Source organism: Chinchilla lanigera, unplaced genomic scaffold (assembly GCF_000276665.1).
Source record: "Chinchilla lanigera isolate Chin_1 unplaced genomic scaffold, ChiLan1.0 scaffold00001, whole genome shotgun sequence".
Classification (NCBI taxonomy): Eukaryota; Metazoa; Chordata; class Mammalia; order Rodentia; family Chinchillidae; genus Chinchilla; species Chinchilla lanigera.
The window spans coordinates 11,566,802-11,584,508 of NW_004955402.1; the positions used below are offsets into that span (position 1 = coordinate 11,566,802).

At 46.6% G+C, this 17,707-nt stretch overlaps 1 protein-coding gene across 14 annotated transcripts in view; it reads right to left on the reverse strand.

Annotated features, from left to right (window-relative positions):
- Tmem241 (transmembrane protein 241) overlaps window positions 1-17,707 on the reverse strand; it is a 127,263-nt gene that overhangs the window by 52,570 nt on the left and 56,986 nt on the right. For 12 of the 14 annotated variants that reach the window (XR_001230962.1, XR_001230968.1, XM_013503737.1 and 9 more), the window contains one exon: window positions 14,477-14,570. Coding sequence is in view for 11 of the 14 variants with exons in the window: in XM_013503737.1 (XP_013359191.1) it covers window positions 14,477-14,570 (94 nt within the window). In the remaining 3 variants the exon portion in view is untranslated. The other 2 variants (XR_001230957.1, XM_013503805.1) reach the window with 2 other exon arrangements.

The following is a 17,707-nucleotide window of genomic DNA, read 5'->3' on the forward strand; positions in this document are numbered from 1 at the left end:
GCCACCACACCCAGCTTCCCACAGAGCTACTTGACAAATAAAACTTCAGGACAAAGAAAACCATCAGAAGAACTGCAAGTATCAAAACCAGGTTGTATTTTGTGAAGAATCACAGCCCAACCATAACTTGAGACAACTGACAATAACCATGACCAATTTCACGGATGCTTCAGGCCTCGGAGGACCAGAATGCATCGAGTAGTCTGGGTGGTTCCACAGCAATCGCTCACTTCAATGCCAGGGCAGGGGGTGCTCCAAAGGAGCATCTACTATCACCGACCCTGAGGATCACAGGATACCCACGCCCTCAGTCCTCCAGACAGACTCCTTTCTAATTTCTCGAGTGTTCTAGCTCCACAGGAGGGATAAAACACACAAGATGCCAATGAAAGATGAAATTTGAAACCTTTCCTCTCAAATCCTAACATGTTAGGAAGACACAGAAGGCAGCAAACATCTGGTGATTCGGAACAGCAGAAGCAACACGGATGCAGTAAGATTTACAAGGTGAGAACACAAGGCCTGATGCAATGAGAACACGCTTTACTCCCATCGGAAAAAGATTTGTTTCCACAGATGGCAAGTCCTCCTGTTCATGCACGGCGTGGACGCAGACAACCACGGTGCCCCAACCAAAGATTTCAAGTTCTAGGAAGACAAATCTGACACAGGGTGAAAAGAGCCAAATGTTTTTGCTCCTTTTTGGAGGGGAAGAGGTGAAACTGTACAAGAAATTGGCCTGAGAGTTGAAAATTATAGCTTTTAATTCCATGTTCACTAAACTTTTGCATAAGTACCTAAGATGGTACCAAATCTTTGCAGCTTAAACTATGTATCTGGAAAAAGTAGCACACTGTATTCACTCTTTCAGGACTATTTCTACAGTACTGGCTCCCACCTGGGTGTCAGAGAAGTAACTGTGAGTACTACCTGCTGTGATTAAAAAACACAATGAGTATTAAAATTTAAAACTTGTGTTAAGGTAAAAGACCCATTGCCATTAATATCCCTGAAAAGGTTTCTCTTTACTTCCATGCCCTTATATCATTCTTGCCTCTTTGAAGGGTCTTTTTGTGGCTGCCTCAATATCCTCAATCAATTCAAAATGTTTACAGTAATTTCTGTTAAATAAAAACATTACATGACCCTCATCCACCTTATTTACTGGATGTGGCACTGTGTAATTTCTTGTGCTTCCCCGAAGGCAAAATACCATGAATGGTAAATGTTTTAAATCAATTCAGGACACTGAGGCATGCATATAGTGCAACTAAAGACACAAAAGAGGACCTCAGGCACTGCTTCAGAAAGTGGCAAGAATGATGGGATAAGTGTGTTCAAAGTGAGGGGAGTATTTTCAGGAATATTAATGGCAATGTGTCTGTTACCTCAATACAAGTTATAAATTTTAATATTCATCATATGTTTGGCTCACACCACAGGGAAATACAGCAGGCAGTGAATTACCTAGTTATTACTGTTATTTTGCTAACTACTCTCTTCTCACTTTTCTTCTCTGGACATGGAGGTAAAGGAAAGTGGTGAGTGTTTCATTTGCCAAATCTTGACCAATCACCTGCTGCATCCGGGCATAGTATAGTCCATAACTGTGTGCCTGCAAACTTGTGCAGACGGCACACAAAGGCTCATACAGGGAATATCGGCCTGCAGTAAGACAGGAACGAAACCATGGGATTTTCTTGGGCACAGATGCACCCACTGGCCTTCCCTACTGCAGCACCTCCCACCCCAGAAGCTACACCCCAGGAAAACAGGCATGGAAACACAGCCAGAGAGACCCTGCTTCTCACACAATCTGCCTACTCAATCCAACCCCTCCCGAAGTGCAGAGAAACAAGCAACCACAATTATAAACTCAGCCTAACGCTACTTGCATTTACATGGCACAAGACAATTCGTCGCTGACTTAAAAACCTTTTCTTGCCACATACTTAACTGGCTATTCCGGAGTCATCTAAACTGCCCACCCTTGAAGTCAAGCACAGTCTACTTACACAGACACAAAAACAATGCCAAAAATCTTAAACTGGATGCTACTTACCTTGACTCTTAGCTCGCTTGGGAACAAAACCAGGAAGAAACATCTTAACAGACCATCAGGTCAGCACAAAGAGCCAGTACAGAATCAAGAGGGGAAAAAGAAAGTTTGGACTACATTTTGTAAGAGAGGAGAGAAATTTCGATAGGAAAAAATGAGTGAATGGTCATTTATACTTTAAACAATAATCAAAAACAACAACAACAACAACAAAACCCTTAGCTTTCCCATAATCAAAGCCTGTTCGTTCAAATTTCTCAAGAACAGCTTCACTGTATTGGCTTTGATGACTGCCGTTCATTGTCTCCTGACGTGGCCCCTTGCCTCTGGTTTGGGTACATGCACAGCTTGCAGCACTCTTTGCTAACTACCCTATGTTCAGCCACAGCTGGGGCAACTGTGTCCTAGGGATGCAGGCAGAGGGTCTCTATAAGGAAAAGTGAACCCGAACTGAGGAATGGTCCATATGCAGAATGGAATACAGGTGCCCCTTGACTCAGGAAGGGTAACATCCCAGTAAGTCCATCACTGGCTGAAAATATTGTGTGAATACCCCTAAGCCACAGAGCATCCCAGCATAGCTACACGGCACAGTGCAGTGTCAGTGGCTTCCCTGTGGTCACGGTGCTGACTGGGCACTGCAGCTCACAGCCACTGCTCAGTGACAGAAAGAGAGAAAGAGAGAGAGAGAGAAAGAAAGGGAGAGAGACAGAGAACTTATCATTAGCCTCAGAAAAGAGCAAATTCCAAAATTCCCATGTAGGGTTTCTTCTGAATGCAACATTGCCAAGTCAAAAAATCTTAAGCCATCATGAGTTGGGGACAATCTGTAAGGGTATCACAAGAATGCTGGGACAACGGAAGTTACACCACCAGCAACCTGCAGAAAGCCATCTTTCTCCGTTTCTGGTGTGAGCACAACACACATGACTGAGGTGTTGTGAAGAGGATCAGTTTATTTAAGCACCCGCTGGACACTCACTGAGTCAGTGCCATCCTGCAACGAACCAATCACACATCAGCTCCTCCCCCAGGAGGCCTTTGAAAACTTGGCCAATTAACTCGTTTTCATTGTAGTTATTTTAAATTATCTGGAATGTGAACAGCACCCATAAAAACCTCACAGTCAAGAAATTTTCAGAAACAAAAAGCAAATAGAAAGCAAATTCATTCAGGTCCAAAGTTGTGAAACCCAGGGTTATCATACTTTTGCAACATAGAACACTGTGTTGATCAATGAAACTAAAAATAGCCCAGGACAAAAAAATATGAGTACAAAACAAGGAACAAGAAAAACATGCACCTTATCCAAAATAGCAGACGTCCATTAAGGTCACTTCTCTGTGAAGTATTCTGACAATACGAAATGGAATTTAAAATTCTTTCTTGAATCCAAAACTGTACTTCCCCTCCCATGCACCCTCTGGGAAAACATCACTCATAAACAGTAATTCCGAATAACTAACTCCTTTGCCGACTATGTCCACATGGCTCGGCACCAGCAGCAGCTCCTGGACTTGTCCCTTCGTGTTCCTGTCGCCTCATCAGTGATGTCATGGAAAGACACCGACACGCTGTTATTACCGCCGAGCAGAGGCTGTGAAGGAAATTACACTGCTGCATCTATGCTTTAATTTTCCATGAAAAATTATTCGCATTGCTGAAGCTGCTTAGGTAGCAAAAAAGAAAAATGATTTAATTAGGAAACAGCCATAATTAGATTTTTTTCGGCACACTCTTTCAACATGAAAGTTACATTATAGCGCAGCTTCATTTGGTTTCAGTTTATTTTCATCAGACCATTCCAGGGCACAGGAAGATGCCGCATACTGAAGGAAGAAAAGAAAAGGGCTATCAGCTACACTGCAAACATACACATTCAAGTGGGCTCTGAGATGGGACAGAACAGGGTCTGAAGAAGTGGTGTGGCTGGGAAGAGGGGCAGACAGTGAAGTGAGGGGAGAAGTCACCCCTTTTGTGAAGTTCCTTCCCCATGGAGGAAGGGCAGAAAGGCACTCGAGAGATGGTGCCAAGGACAATGCACATGATAATGTCAGTTACAGAAAGAAGTGAGCACACACAGAATGCAAAGTAGGAGGCCGAGAACATTTGACCTTGTGAGAAAAATCATTCTGAGCACTCTAACTATACGTCGAGGGTTTCCTCCATAGTGCGCTCTTGTGTGTGCGTGTCTGTATATATGCACGCATGCCAGAAACTGAGCCTCAGGACTCTGCTGACAGAATCTGAAAGATGTGTCTATGTGTCACCTCCTCAGAAGCTCAAGATGTGAGTCAATGTTGATCCTTTAAATTTCCCTTCATCTCAAAAATTAGATGGAAAGTAAAACACTACTAGGTCACTTAGAAGTCAGGAAATCTGTGTGAGCCCAATGGAACCAATACAGCTTTAATATACATACAGCAGAGACAGTAGAGATTTTACCAGTGGTCTTGGAGACACTTGGAGACACCTGGAGACCCAAAAATTCTGCACATCGAACCCTGAATAGTATCTGTTGACAAGTTCAAGCTTTTACATCCTATATTTAAAACTGATTTAAGTTTATCTAGCCCACTGGGGTAGCCAAGACTTCTTAGCTCAATATCTTGGCAATAGGTCAAGAGACATCTCAACATGCTGCTGATAAAATGACGACATTAGGTTCTGTTATTATCACCACCCGGCTCCTGCCAGCCTGAGTGACAGGCAGTCGAAATTCAGAAAAACTTCTGTGTATTGAAGAGTTCAAAAGAGTAGAGCAAACAGAGGCCGAAATTTACCACCAGAATCTTCCGGACTCCTAAGGGAAACTCCTATATGGGAAACACAGTCCCGGATGGTGGTCACGTTACTCCACATGGGGATGTTGTTATGGAGACAGCTTGGAAGGCTGCTGGGCAAGGCCAGTGTATAATTAAGGCTAGCAGAGTGACCACAGCACAGCCGGGGGGTGGCCTCCATGGCAACCACCAAACATACATTTTCACATACACAGCAACTGTTTTGAATCAATGACTCTTTATATAGGTTTAAAAACACTGTGAATGGTGCATCAATTGCTTCTTTTGTTACACAATGTCTGATTAAATATGCTGTGAGAGACCTTGTTCTCATGCATGCTGAATTCTGAATTTAGAGCAGTAAGCGGAGTAACAATTCGAAACTAAATTCACTACCTAGAACTAACGAATACAAATGGTAAATTCAGACCCAGGAAACTGCTATTTAATTTCATGAAAGAATTAAACTGATGTTTGACAGAGCCCAGCAGGACCTGTAAACTGCTGACTGTCACTAATCTGGGGCTGTCAATATATTTAATCCGCTCAATAACGCAGACACTATCATTATACCGGTTTATAGAAGAGAAAACCGATGCGCATACCTAGAAAGTGGCAGACCTCGGGCTCAAAACTCATCACAACTAGGTCTCTGTGACTCCCCATACGCTGTGGGCAGAGCACACAGCCACTCCCAGCTATTTTCACAGATGTTATCTCACATAATCTTCGAAACAGTCAGGGGTCCAGATTGCAACATTTTCTGACTGCAACACTCCTCCCTTTGGTCCTTGACCCATGGCCGTACTCTGCACCCACATCACACCCACTTGGAGGACTCACAAAGGACCAGTCTCCCATGGGGGCAACTTTCTATCCTAAGGAGCAGCGGGGAGGAAAAACCCGGTCAGGGTGGCTTTTGACTGTCCAAACTAATCGGAAAAAAAGACACAGGTTATAGTAAGCTGACAGCACAGTCTTCCATGAGAGACGGTGGGGCTTCGAGAAGGGATGGAAGAAGGCCAGACTGCTGAGAGTTTCCCACTCTGATCAGCTCTATTAAATCATTTTAAAATCTGACAAATGCTTCATTAAGTAGGTACTTATCATTAATGATATGGCTCCCGGCAGATCACTATATAATGCTATAATTGGATGTAAATGCCATCAGCTTTTAGCCTTGAGTATCAGTGTTATGTTTTAGATCTAAAATATCCCCTCAAATTCTCATGTGTGTAGAAGGTGACTGGGTCACAGTGGCACCATGCTCATCAAGACTTCAAGGCCCATGTGTTGTTGGGAGGTGGGGCCTGGGGGGAGACAGCTCACCACAGGCATGGCCTGGAAGGGCGTATTCTCCTCCTGGCCCCTCCTTTTTCTCTCTGATCCTGGCTGCCCTGGGTTGGGTACTTTGTCCTCTGCCCAGGGCCTTTCACTTTGCCACTTCTGCTCTGCAGCCAGCCAACCATGAAGCCGTAAGCCAAGAAAGATTGTTCTTCTAACTTGTGGGTGTCCTGTAATTTGTCCCAATAACAAGAAAGTGACTAAGACAATCAGGAAATCAGCACTCAGCGCTCACAGGAATCCTAACATTTCTGAGGTGTCTTTAGATACCTTGTAGTCCAGACTCCACTTTACGTGTGAAACTACTGCAGATTAGAGGATGTCTTGGGTCATCTGGGCTGCTGGTAGCCTAATAAACAACAGAAACGTCTTTCTCCTGGTTCTGGAGACTGAGAAGTCCAAGATTAAGCTGCAGATTTGGTGTCTGGTCAGAGCTGATTTCTCACAGATAGTGCCCGTTCTGTGTCCTGACAAGGTGAAGGGGTCTCTTATGTAAGGACATTAATCCCACTCGTAAAGACTTTGCTTTCACAAACTAATCACCTGCCCAAAGCCTCATCTCCTTATACCACTGCCTTGGAAATTAGGGTTTCAACCACAAACTTTAGGAAAACATAAACATTCAGACCACAGGAGAAGGATTTAGTGAGTAGCAATCAACGTCAAAAACAGCGTCCTCAGGGCTGGGGATATAGCTCAGCGGTACAGCGCCTGCCTGACAAGCACAAGGTCCTGAGTTCGATTCCTAGTACCAAAAAAAAAAAAAAGAGTCCTCCTCCCTTTCCCCCTAAAATCCCAGACCTGGGCCACACATTGCGTGGAGAAGACCAGACCCTCGATGTACCTCCTCCCATCTATTACTGCCCTCTCCCAAGCTCAGGAGGAGGCTGTTTTACCTAAAGCTGGCCCCCACCCTGGCCTTCTGTAGCCTCTCGAAACCTGTTCTCCCCATTTTCCTCATCCTCCGGCCAGCCTCTGTCCATAAAAATGGCTTGATTCATTTCTAGTTTTGAGCACACCCACTTCTTTTTCTGGAAAAGGCATCATCTTCATGAGACCCGGTACAGTCACAGTCTCCTACCGACTTCTTCGCTGAGCTCAGTATTTATGATTCACCTTCTCTGCACTCCCTCCAGGCTTTTACTAAAACAGTTCCCTCAGACATGAGCAACGTCCTCGCTCCCATCTTTTCTCAGTCTGGGTCTCCTGACCCCTGGGTGGCACTTCTGCCTACTCCTTAACACCTTTACTTGGACCTCCCTGCACTGAGCTCCCCTCCCTCCCCCTGCTGCCTGGCTGTCACCTGTCTCTCTGGTTCATCACTGGTGGCCGGTGTGTAGGTGCCCTCTGCCTCTGCTCCTCTCATCCTGCTAGCAAGCTCCACTGAGAATCAACTTTCTGACTGCTGTAGGCAAAGCCCAAGTGGCCACGCAACCTGGGTTCTCACGCACACTCCGCCCCACTCCCCAGCTCCGCACAGCTCCATTTCCATGCCCTGTCGCCGCACACGTCTGTCTGGGTTGCATTTCACCAGCTTCCCACTCCACGGGCTCTTTCACCTCACCCCTGCTGCTGTCTGCCATGCCACAGATTTGCTGTCTCCAGCTACCCACCTTCCTGCTACCTGTCGACTTCTTTTCTATCACTCCGTGTCCCCACTGTCACCATCCACGGCCACCTGTCCTACAATGATGCAAATTTGTGTTATCTAATTCTTCCACCATATCTTACTACAATTACAAATTAAGTTCTTAAAATGTATTTTGCCTCAAAGTGCCAGTCAAGTTTGCCTTTTTCACCTTCACTCTCAGCTCTACTTGAGCTACTTCCCTCTCCCTACCTCCTCAGCCCTCAGGTCCGATCCCCTGAAGCACAATTTCCACATGAACCTGCTCAGCATTATCCACCATCAGTCAGCGCATCCAGAGGGGCACAAGGGCCTCCACGGAACCGGGCTGCCTGTCCTCTGACTCTCCCTGACTCTCTGTACCCAGTCTCCCCTGCACCTCCAGGCTCCCCTCCTCCTCTGGTCAAGTTTATTCAGCATGGTTGTCCACCTTCTTGTCCCACTGAGGCACAGGCACTCATCCTGGAAGGCCTCATGCCCGTGCAGCACTGCCCTGCAGGCCCAGCACAAGCCCCTCCCCCGTCGCCCAGCCTGGCATCATCTTCTGTGAGCCTCCCCCTCTCATTCTGACCTCCTCCTCTGGTTACACACTAAGCATGCCTCCCTCCCACGACCATCACATACACCACAGGTTTCCCTAAAGCAATGCTGACTGACCAGTAGAACCATATTCCAAAGAGAGCCCATAGGCCTTGATTTGATATAAGAGCCTTCTTCTGCCCCCAAACTATAAGACCCTAATGTGTCTTAAATCCTATAGCCCCACCAGCCCCTCCAGGCTGGCAGTAAATTATGACTTAGTTTCAGGGAAAGGGCTGGGGGAGGCAAGCGAGGCACCTAGGTTATGATACCTAAGGAGGCTCTTGTTCCCTCTGGGTGCTGACTGGTATACAGGCCCTGACGGCAAGAGCCACCTGGTCCAGGCCCTGCAGACTCGAAAGATAAAACTCTAACGATCAGAAAGCAAAGGAAATGAAATCAAGAGACCTATCCTAAGCAAGCTAAAGAAAAGTCATTTCCTAGGGCCATAACAAGAGCAGACTGGGTTTCCTGGTCTGTCACTGTCCTCAGGACATGAGGTGGTGACAACAATTATGCATTTGCTACAAAGGAGGCGAGTGTCCCTACAGAGGCGGCTTTCGAAGGGCAGCACGTGCAGGTTGCTCAGGGCCCTGGTGGGCTGTGCCACTGTCGGACACCTCGCCTCCCCGGCTCAACCCCAGCATCAGCTCACTCTGGCCCCAGCTGCTTCTTCCCAGTGACACTGCGGGCCCGAGTGAGTTTGATCCTAACACGGATGAGGCACAGCTCACTCCCGGGCAAATTCTCCTGGCAGGACTTAGGTCTGCTGCAGAGACCACTAGGGGAAAATGAAAGCTCACCCTGCATCTTCTTTATACATCCCCACCTTTCACTGCTTCTTTCTAACATTCACTCACTCTTCCTGCAGTCACCCTCCACACAAGTAAGACAGACCGTGGAATTTTATAGGCACAATGACTGTAGATTTATTTCACTTTCTGAAGTTACCAGAATGAACAGGAAATTTTTTAAAGGCTCCCAAATATTCTGATATTTTTAGTTTCTTAAAATGTTTTGCAAATGTCCAGAGAGAAAATAATAATCGTAACAGTGATATAAAATGGCTTAGAAGGCACTTTCCCCGCTCAGGCTTGGCATTCCCAAGCCAGGTGATAATGAAAAAGGCAGGACCGGAGAGACACATGGACACCTCCTCTCAGAACTTGGGGCTCTGGAGATGATGTGACAACTTGCAAAATGGCTGAGAATGGGTCTTTGGGGAGCGAGGAAGGAGGCACCCTCAGCCCTGCAAAAGTCCTCCCTGCCCTGTATCTTTGAATATTTCACAGACTCTAAAGGAACACCCTCTGAGTCACTTTCTGCCCATGCTGGCACCACTAGAGTCACAGTGACATCACGGGAAATGCTGACTGACCGAGTGCAATCGTGTTGTATTTCAAATGCCGGCACATTTGCATGCGTAGGTGGATACATATTCCACCACCTAGGATCACAGAGCTTACTTCCCACAGAAAACAAAAAGAAGAGACATTGCTTGATCTCTGGAAGAGATAGTAATGGAGGAAAGAGATCTCAATAGCTCATCTAACCCAACCCTGCACATTTAAGAAAGATTAGCATTAAACCATGCCAGGCAATTGAAAATCCTCTGTCTTATAAATCTCCCTTAGAATTTAGGGGAAAAATAAAAAGGACACTCATGGTTCTGGCGGTGAACACTAGAAAATGCTACCAAATCGTAAACAATAAGATGTGACCTCGATGTTTAGAGTACTCATATTTTACAGCTTCCACGGGTACCATATGCCACTTTCCACGCAATAAAAGTCGCCTATTGTAAATGTAAAAGCTGTGGCTCTTTTTTTTTCTTGAGGCACTAGGGACTGAACCCAGAGCCTTGTGCATAGTAAGCAAGCATGCTACCTTTGTGCTACATCCCGTGTCCCTAAAGTGCAATTATTTTAATGACCAAGTTTAATGAATTTAAATGACTAGGCGACTGTCACCACTACAGTCCAGTTTTAGAATATTTCCATTACCCAGAACAACTCCCTCCAGCCTGTCAGTAGTCAATTTCTGCCCCAGGAAATCATCAGGGTACACTCTGTCTCTATCGATCTGTCTTTTCTGGACATCTCACATAAAATGGAATACCATGTGTAATGTGACTGGCTTCTCTCAGGGACTTACCTGTCATAGCAATGTATGAATAGCTCCTTATCCCAGTGTATGGACATATATATCTTGCCTAAGCACTTGCTAATAAATTCACATTTAAATTATTCCCAGTTTTGGGGTGTTATGAGTAATGCTGCTATAAATATCCATGCATAAGGCACTTACATTTTCATTTCTTGAGTAGATTCATAAGAATAGACTTGCTGGGTTGTGTTTAACCTTTCAAGAAAGTACCAAACTGTTTTCCAAAGTGGCTATATGCTCATCCCCCAGTAATACCTAAGGGTTACAGTTTTTCTACATTCTCACTTTCAGTCTATATCTTGGCATCTAAGGTTTGTCTCTTGCCGACAGTATATAGTCAAGTCTTGCTTTTTAAAATCCAATCTGATAATCTCTGTCTTTTGAATAGGTTATTTCATCCATTCACATTGAATGTAATTATTGACATGGTTACTAGCAACGCATCTCGATCCTGTAGATCTGGAAATATATTTATCTTTCACATTTGAAGCCAGTTTTGCAGTATATAATTTTTGTTTTTGAGGTAGGGGCTCACCATGTCGTGCAGGCTGGCCTTGAACTCACAGCAATCCCCCTACCTCAGCCTCTTGAGTGCTGGGATTACAAGCATGTGCCACCATGCCTGGCTTGAGTATCAAATTCTTGGGAGATAGGTTTATCTTTCAGCATCTATCATCATACTGCCTCCTGGTTGACACAATGTCTTTGATGGGAAGTTGCCATTAATTATATTGTTTTTCCTTCACATACGCAAAATCTTTTTTTTTTTTTTTTTTTTTTTGGTGCTTTTAAGATTTTCTCTTTGTTTTCTTAGAATTTTTACTAGAAATTATCTAGGTAAGATTCTTTTTCTGTTATTGAGGCTCCTTGGGCTTACCAGAGCTGTAAGTTAATTTTTTTAAGCAAACATGGGAGTTTCTACCATTATTTCTTCAGTTTTTCTATCCCTGTGTGGTGGATTAACCAATGGTCAACTTGGAACACCCAACTAAACTGAATCAGTGTGGTTCTGGGTGTGGAAGGCCGCCCTGAGAATTGTTGCCAACAGCGTAAGAGCAGAACTGCAGGGGAAGATGGTGTGCCATTGATTCTCCTGGAGAAGCTTAACACGCAGGTTTTTCTCATACAAACTCAGCTGTTCACATTGTCAGAGGAGCTCGGGTCCTCGCTGTCACTGCAGATGGCTATCGTTCTTTTTGGGGTAGCTCTGGTCCTTACCTAGAGCATCGTGTTCTGGCTCTAGTGCAGATCCCTCAGCCTGTGGGCACAGATCCTTCATCTCACTTTCTAGCTTCCACCACTGACCTTTGGGCCTTCCCAGTGTAGACCCTTGATACAGACTTGCATGAGACATTGCCATGGACTCTAGGCCTCTAGCTGGACTCATGTAGGACACTGCTATGGGATCCAGGCCCTCGGCTGGATTCTCTGGGTCTCCACTGTGCGGACTAGATCTCCTGCATTCTTTTGCATTTGACTCTTTGGGTGAATATTATAAAATAATCCTATAAATTATGTGTCTTTTCCCTTGTGAACCCTGACTACAACACGCTGTCTCCTCTTCTTCTGGGATTGTCATTCCACATATATTGCTATCCTTCACCGCCTGCAGGTCTTTGACGCTTTGTTCACATTTTTTCAATTTTTAAAAAATCTTTCTTAGATTAAAGAATTTATTTTGCTTTAATTCTGGTTCATTTACTCTTCCTTCTGCCATCTCAAATCTGTTGTCAAGTATCCCTAGAGAATTTTCATTTCAGTTATTATATTTTTAAGACTCTAGAATTTCCATTTGCTTTATATTTGGTTCTTACCTTTAAACATAATTTCTATCTTTTGATTGAATTCTATATTTATTGAGCCTTTAATCCTTTAAATGTGGCTGCCTTCCAATCTCTGAACATATTTAAGTATTTTGCAGTGCTTTTTGCCTAAATTTTGTATCTGTGGACAGACATTTGGAGCTGGTTTCTATGGACTGTTCTTTTCCTGCTTGCACACCACACTCTGCTTCTCCAAATGTCTCCAATTTGGGGTTGAACATGGGCATTTAAGACAATATATGGCAGCAACTGGATTCTGATGCTTTTCACAAGAGCTGTTATTGTTGTTTTGTTTACTTAGTAATTTCCCCTAAGACTAAATCTGTGAAATCTGTTTTCCAAATAAGGTACAGTTGCTGATACCTGTACTAGTTTTTCCCCTTGTTTTCATTTCTACGTCTGAATTCTAGGGGTCATCTCTGTGTCTCAATGGCTTCGTGTACTGGCAAAGACTAGTCCGGGGTTTTGCTCAGACACCTTGAGCCAGAAAGGCTTCCATCTTTGCGTTTGATTCTGAGCGTGGGCTGAGGAGCACATTCAAACCTCAGGCTGTTTTCGCGTCTGCCCTGGCGGTGGCTCTCTGTGGCTCTCTCGTATCTCCTGTGAGTGTGCAGGTGGAAGCCACCGACCAGAGATGCGTAGGTGTCCTGGGCTTGCTCCATCCCCACAGCACATGCACACAGACCAAGTTCAACCTGGGAAATGTGGAGACCTAGGAAGTCCCCAGATGGCTCTCTCACCTCTCAGAACTACTTATTCTGTCGCCAGCAAGACCACTGGCCCATTGCTTGACTAAAGAGGACTCTAAACTCAAGCCTATGGAACAACTGGCCTCTGCTGTCCACTGACCACTGAGGTGGCTGCTCCAAATGCAGGGGCCCCTTCTGGAAGCAGCGGCAAAGCTGTGGGTTCCACAGCCCACCTTGCTCTTGCTGGACCATCAAGCTAAAGAGCGAGAGGGGAGGAGGGCATGGGGCCGCGAGGGCAAGCACACCACAAACCCTTTCTGCTCCTACCCAAAGTCAGTAGTTTCCATGAACAATTGCTTTTGAGGCTCTTTTATGGCTGCAGTCAATTTTCAGAGTGTGGAAATGGACGCCGCCATAGACATTCTTTTTCCCGCTTTCTAGTTGGTTGTGGAGAAGAGGCTTTGTCAACCTCACTCTCCCATTCTAGAAATCAACGTCTCAAGCATTTTTACATTCTTCTGGAACGAGAATCATTAATGCTATTAAAAGCAGACTAAGTAGGTGGAAATATCACTGTTGAATCTTATTTCCAAAGAAAAATGTGTAGTTTTTCTCCCCTGCAGAAAAAAACCAACCCCCACCCCCCAAAATGAGTGAAGGCACAAATTTCAAAGACCATTTCATTAGATTAAATTGACTGGGAAATCTCACTCCTCAGAAGCACTGCCTCAGACTCTGGACCCTGACTCCTTCAAGGTGACCCGGAAGATGGACGTGAGGGAAATAAACCCGCCAGTAGAAAGAGGTGGGTCCCAAGCACTTCCGTTCCAACAGTGCCTACCATCGCTGATGGTCTGCTCCTGTCCCTTTGCAGTTCCTCCACCTCTTCCTTTGTTACGGTCAGCCACAGTCACTCACACACACAGTGGCCACTCTTGCACAAGTCTCTCTCCTGAAGGCTTGAGCCAAGCCTCCCAACCTGGACATTTCTGCAATTGTTCCTTCCTCTATCACCCCAGCCAGCCTCAGTTCTACTGTCTAAGTCACTTGAGCTCTGGACACCCTCACTGCCTGGGGAGGAAAAAGAATGGCCCTGGGCACCTGGGAGTCCAGTCCATAGGGCTGGAGAACGCTGAAGGGATCTTTCAGCAAAGCTTCTCATTTTCAGACAAATTAAGGCTCAGGGAAGTTAAGGGCCCTGGCCATGGTCACCCTCCGACAGTGTGACAACAATGAAATGTGCACGGTGATTAAACGGGAAGAAGCTCTCAGAAACTGCTCGCTGAGTTAGGCGAAGGATCACCCACACTAGGAACGGCTTCCTGCAGATCCAACCCGGCATCCCCAGGTCTGAAGACAGCACCACATGGCCCAAGACAGAGCTCTTGCCTGCCCGCCCCTCTTACCTGAGACAGGAAGATCCAGGCTGCACACTGCCCAGGGGCCACCACACTCTGCAGCTTCACTGTGCTGAGCATGAGCAGGAACCCGAGAACCCCACTGGAAGGAGAGGACGTTCTTCAGTTAGTGAGGCTGTCTCCCTTGGCCCTTAGTTCACTAGTTTCGGTTCCATTTTACCAGTCAAGTTCTGGTGATCACCCAGCCTCTTCACACCTGTTTCCTAGTCAGCTCTGAGTAAAAATAGTCAAGACTTAGAAATCTATGAAGCTTTACTTCGCTAAGGTGCCAGGATGTGCACAATTCACTGTGGGGATGGGATGTGGAAATTTAAGAGGTCCCTTACTAAATCACAAAGAAACAAAATGTACATACAATGTCTCCTGCTCCTTCCTATATGAGCTCTAGAGCTTGGTGCTTGTCAAGGAAGGATCTCTATTTCACTTAAGCAAAGCAAACTGGCAGGTAAGATTTCTAGCTCTCCATGTGACAGAAAAGGTCTGGACAGAGCCCTGGACTCCAGGTAAGACTCTGAAGGGAGGGCTGGTTTCAGCAACACTGGCTAAGGCCACAAGTCCCGCGCCAGGCTCATTTCCACAGAAGCCTCATTTTTGTTTGTATTTTTTGGGCATTTTTTGAGACGGGTCTCACTACGCAGGCTGGCCTTCAACCTGCAATGATCCTCCTGCCTTGCCTCCCGAGTGCTGCGATTACAGGTGTGTGGCACCACGCCCGGCAGAAGCCTCACTTTGGAGATGACGCCAAGCACCTTCCTGGGAAGGGAAAGAGCCCGCAGGTGGGCAGCATCCTGCAGCCACTCAGAGGTCGGGATCAGCGAGGGCATCGCTCCACAGTGGACAGGGAGGCAGTGCTCAGGCTGCAGTCACTTTCCAAAGTGTTGTGTGTGATCAGAGCCAGAGGTCTCAATGCTCCTCCCACTGGAGGCAGGAAAATTCAGGAAGAGAATTGCAGAAAGACTGCAAGACACACAGGCAGGCTGAGTGGCTTCCTGCACAGATGTGCAGGTAGTGGACAGGGCATGACTTCTGATCAAAACTGAAAATGGAAAAGTGAGTGACTTGACTGAGAGGGGGTCACGTGACCCCCCCCCCCAGCCAGAGAGGAGATCATGTGAGCTGTACTTCATTTCTACCTCCAGACATCAGCGCAATGCTTCCCTCTGACCTTTATGACAGTTGCTGGTGTGTGGCCACAGCTGGATCGCAAGTTGAGAGAGTGGGGGGGTCTTGGGCTGATCATTGTATTTGCCCCCAAAAGAGCTAACATGGTGGTTTGAACATAGCAGGTTCTAAATAAATGTCAGGTTGGACTGGAAGCAGGGTGAACTGAATCAAACACAGCTGGGGCCAAGTTTCAGAAATGCATACTGCACTTCATGAGAGACTGGCTTCACAGCCACACTCTTGGTGCAGGCCAGGGACAGGCGTCAAATTCCCCCACTGACCCGCAAAGTTGTCCCCATTTGCACGTGCAGCCAGGGAGGCTGGATGGCTGCGGGTGGAGACAGCGAGAATTACACCCCCAAGGCAGAGAGGCCCGTGGGTAAGCAGTGCACTCACCAATCAGATCTGGCGGTCTTGAGTCCTGCTCTTAGCTGTGCTCACTGACCTGTGTGACTTGGAGCAGATCTCTGCCCACCCACTTCTTACCTGAAGTTCTTAAAGTATGAGTCGGCAGAATTGTCCTCATCCTATCTCATGGGACCCAGAGACGGAGCCTGAGTTTTCCTTTTTTGACATGGAACGTGAGGCCCAGGTATAGTGAGAAGCCAGGTTTCCATGGCTCTTGAAACCTCTCCAGGGTCATGTGGCCTTGGCCAGCCAGGCAGTGACATGCTCTGGCTGCCCCGGCCACGAGGGCAGGGTTGAAAGTGAGGCAGCAGTGCCCCAGGGCTCCCCTGCATCCGAGGAAGTGACCACATCCCAAGTGCTGTCCAGCCTTAAGTACCTGCATGACCTCTGGTCCTATCCTCCCCACCTGTCCTCCTGCCAGAGGAGGGGCAAGGTGACCTGTCCCCTTGGGGCAAACCCAGGACGGGAGATGTTACTTCAGGTTTGAGACGGATGTGCTTATCGCTGGACTTGTTAGTCTGAAACATTTCTGCATCACTCACAGATGCCTCATCTTTCTCCTTCTGCTTTCAGCTCTTCCATCCCTGCCAGGGAGGCAGAACTAAAAAGCAGAGGGGGGAACCCCCGAAGCAAAGGAGCCTGGGAACAGGAGACGCCTTGTTTGTGGCGTCCTCATCCCTGGCTACTTTGTCCCCTCAGGTCTTCATGACCCCTGTACGGCTCCCCTAAGACCTCTTAAAGGTGACAACTCTCAGTGATGTGAGGAGCCACTTAAACGATGTGGGAAAACTGAACATACTTCAGAGAGGTCACGCTTTGTACTAAAGCCAGGAGGTGGGGGAAACATGTAACGGAGAGTTAAATCAATTCAAGCAAGATGTCCAAATCTTTAAGGTAAAAAGACCTGCTGTATTATGTTGGCTTATGAGAAAGCTGCCGATCATTGTGGCCGGAATGAAGACACAATATCACCATGCCCACCCGCGAAGCCAGCACCAATGAGCTGTGAACGGCTGCTTGGTCTCAAATATCCAAATGGCCGTTGACCTTCCCTCCCTCCCTGCTTGTTTGTGCCACCAACTAGTTAACCTAAAGGGAAACACAGCCAGGCCCACAGCAGCGCTAAGACTCCCGCTGTGGAAGCCTCGCTCACGGGCAGGCGAACCAGCCTTACCGAAGTGACGAGCTCAGAGGACACATCCTGCTAGTGCTTTCCGGAAACTCTGACAGGACCGTGATAAATACAAGCATTCGGAGGCCCCATGCAGAAAACTGTAACACTGCACCTTTTCTTCCCCTTTGCCCTAAACACCAGAGGGCATGACCAACCCCATCAGAAACCTACCTACCTCTGCTCCGGAAAGACTCACTGCTTCTCAGGGTACCCTTTCCTGTGTGGGGACAGATGGTCTGGCTCTGTGTAGCATTTTATGGTGCGTCTGAACAGGGAGCAAGAATGGCCACCATGTACCCGGCCAGGCACGGTGCTTAGGACTTTATATACGTACACATTTGATTTGATGCAAACAATAACCCCCTACTGGTGCTATTTTCCCATTTTACAGATTTTACACAACTAGCAGCAGCAATCCTGGAGTTCGACACATTTGCTCTTTCCACTACTTCAGAATACAGCTTTGTTTGTCT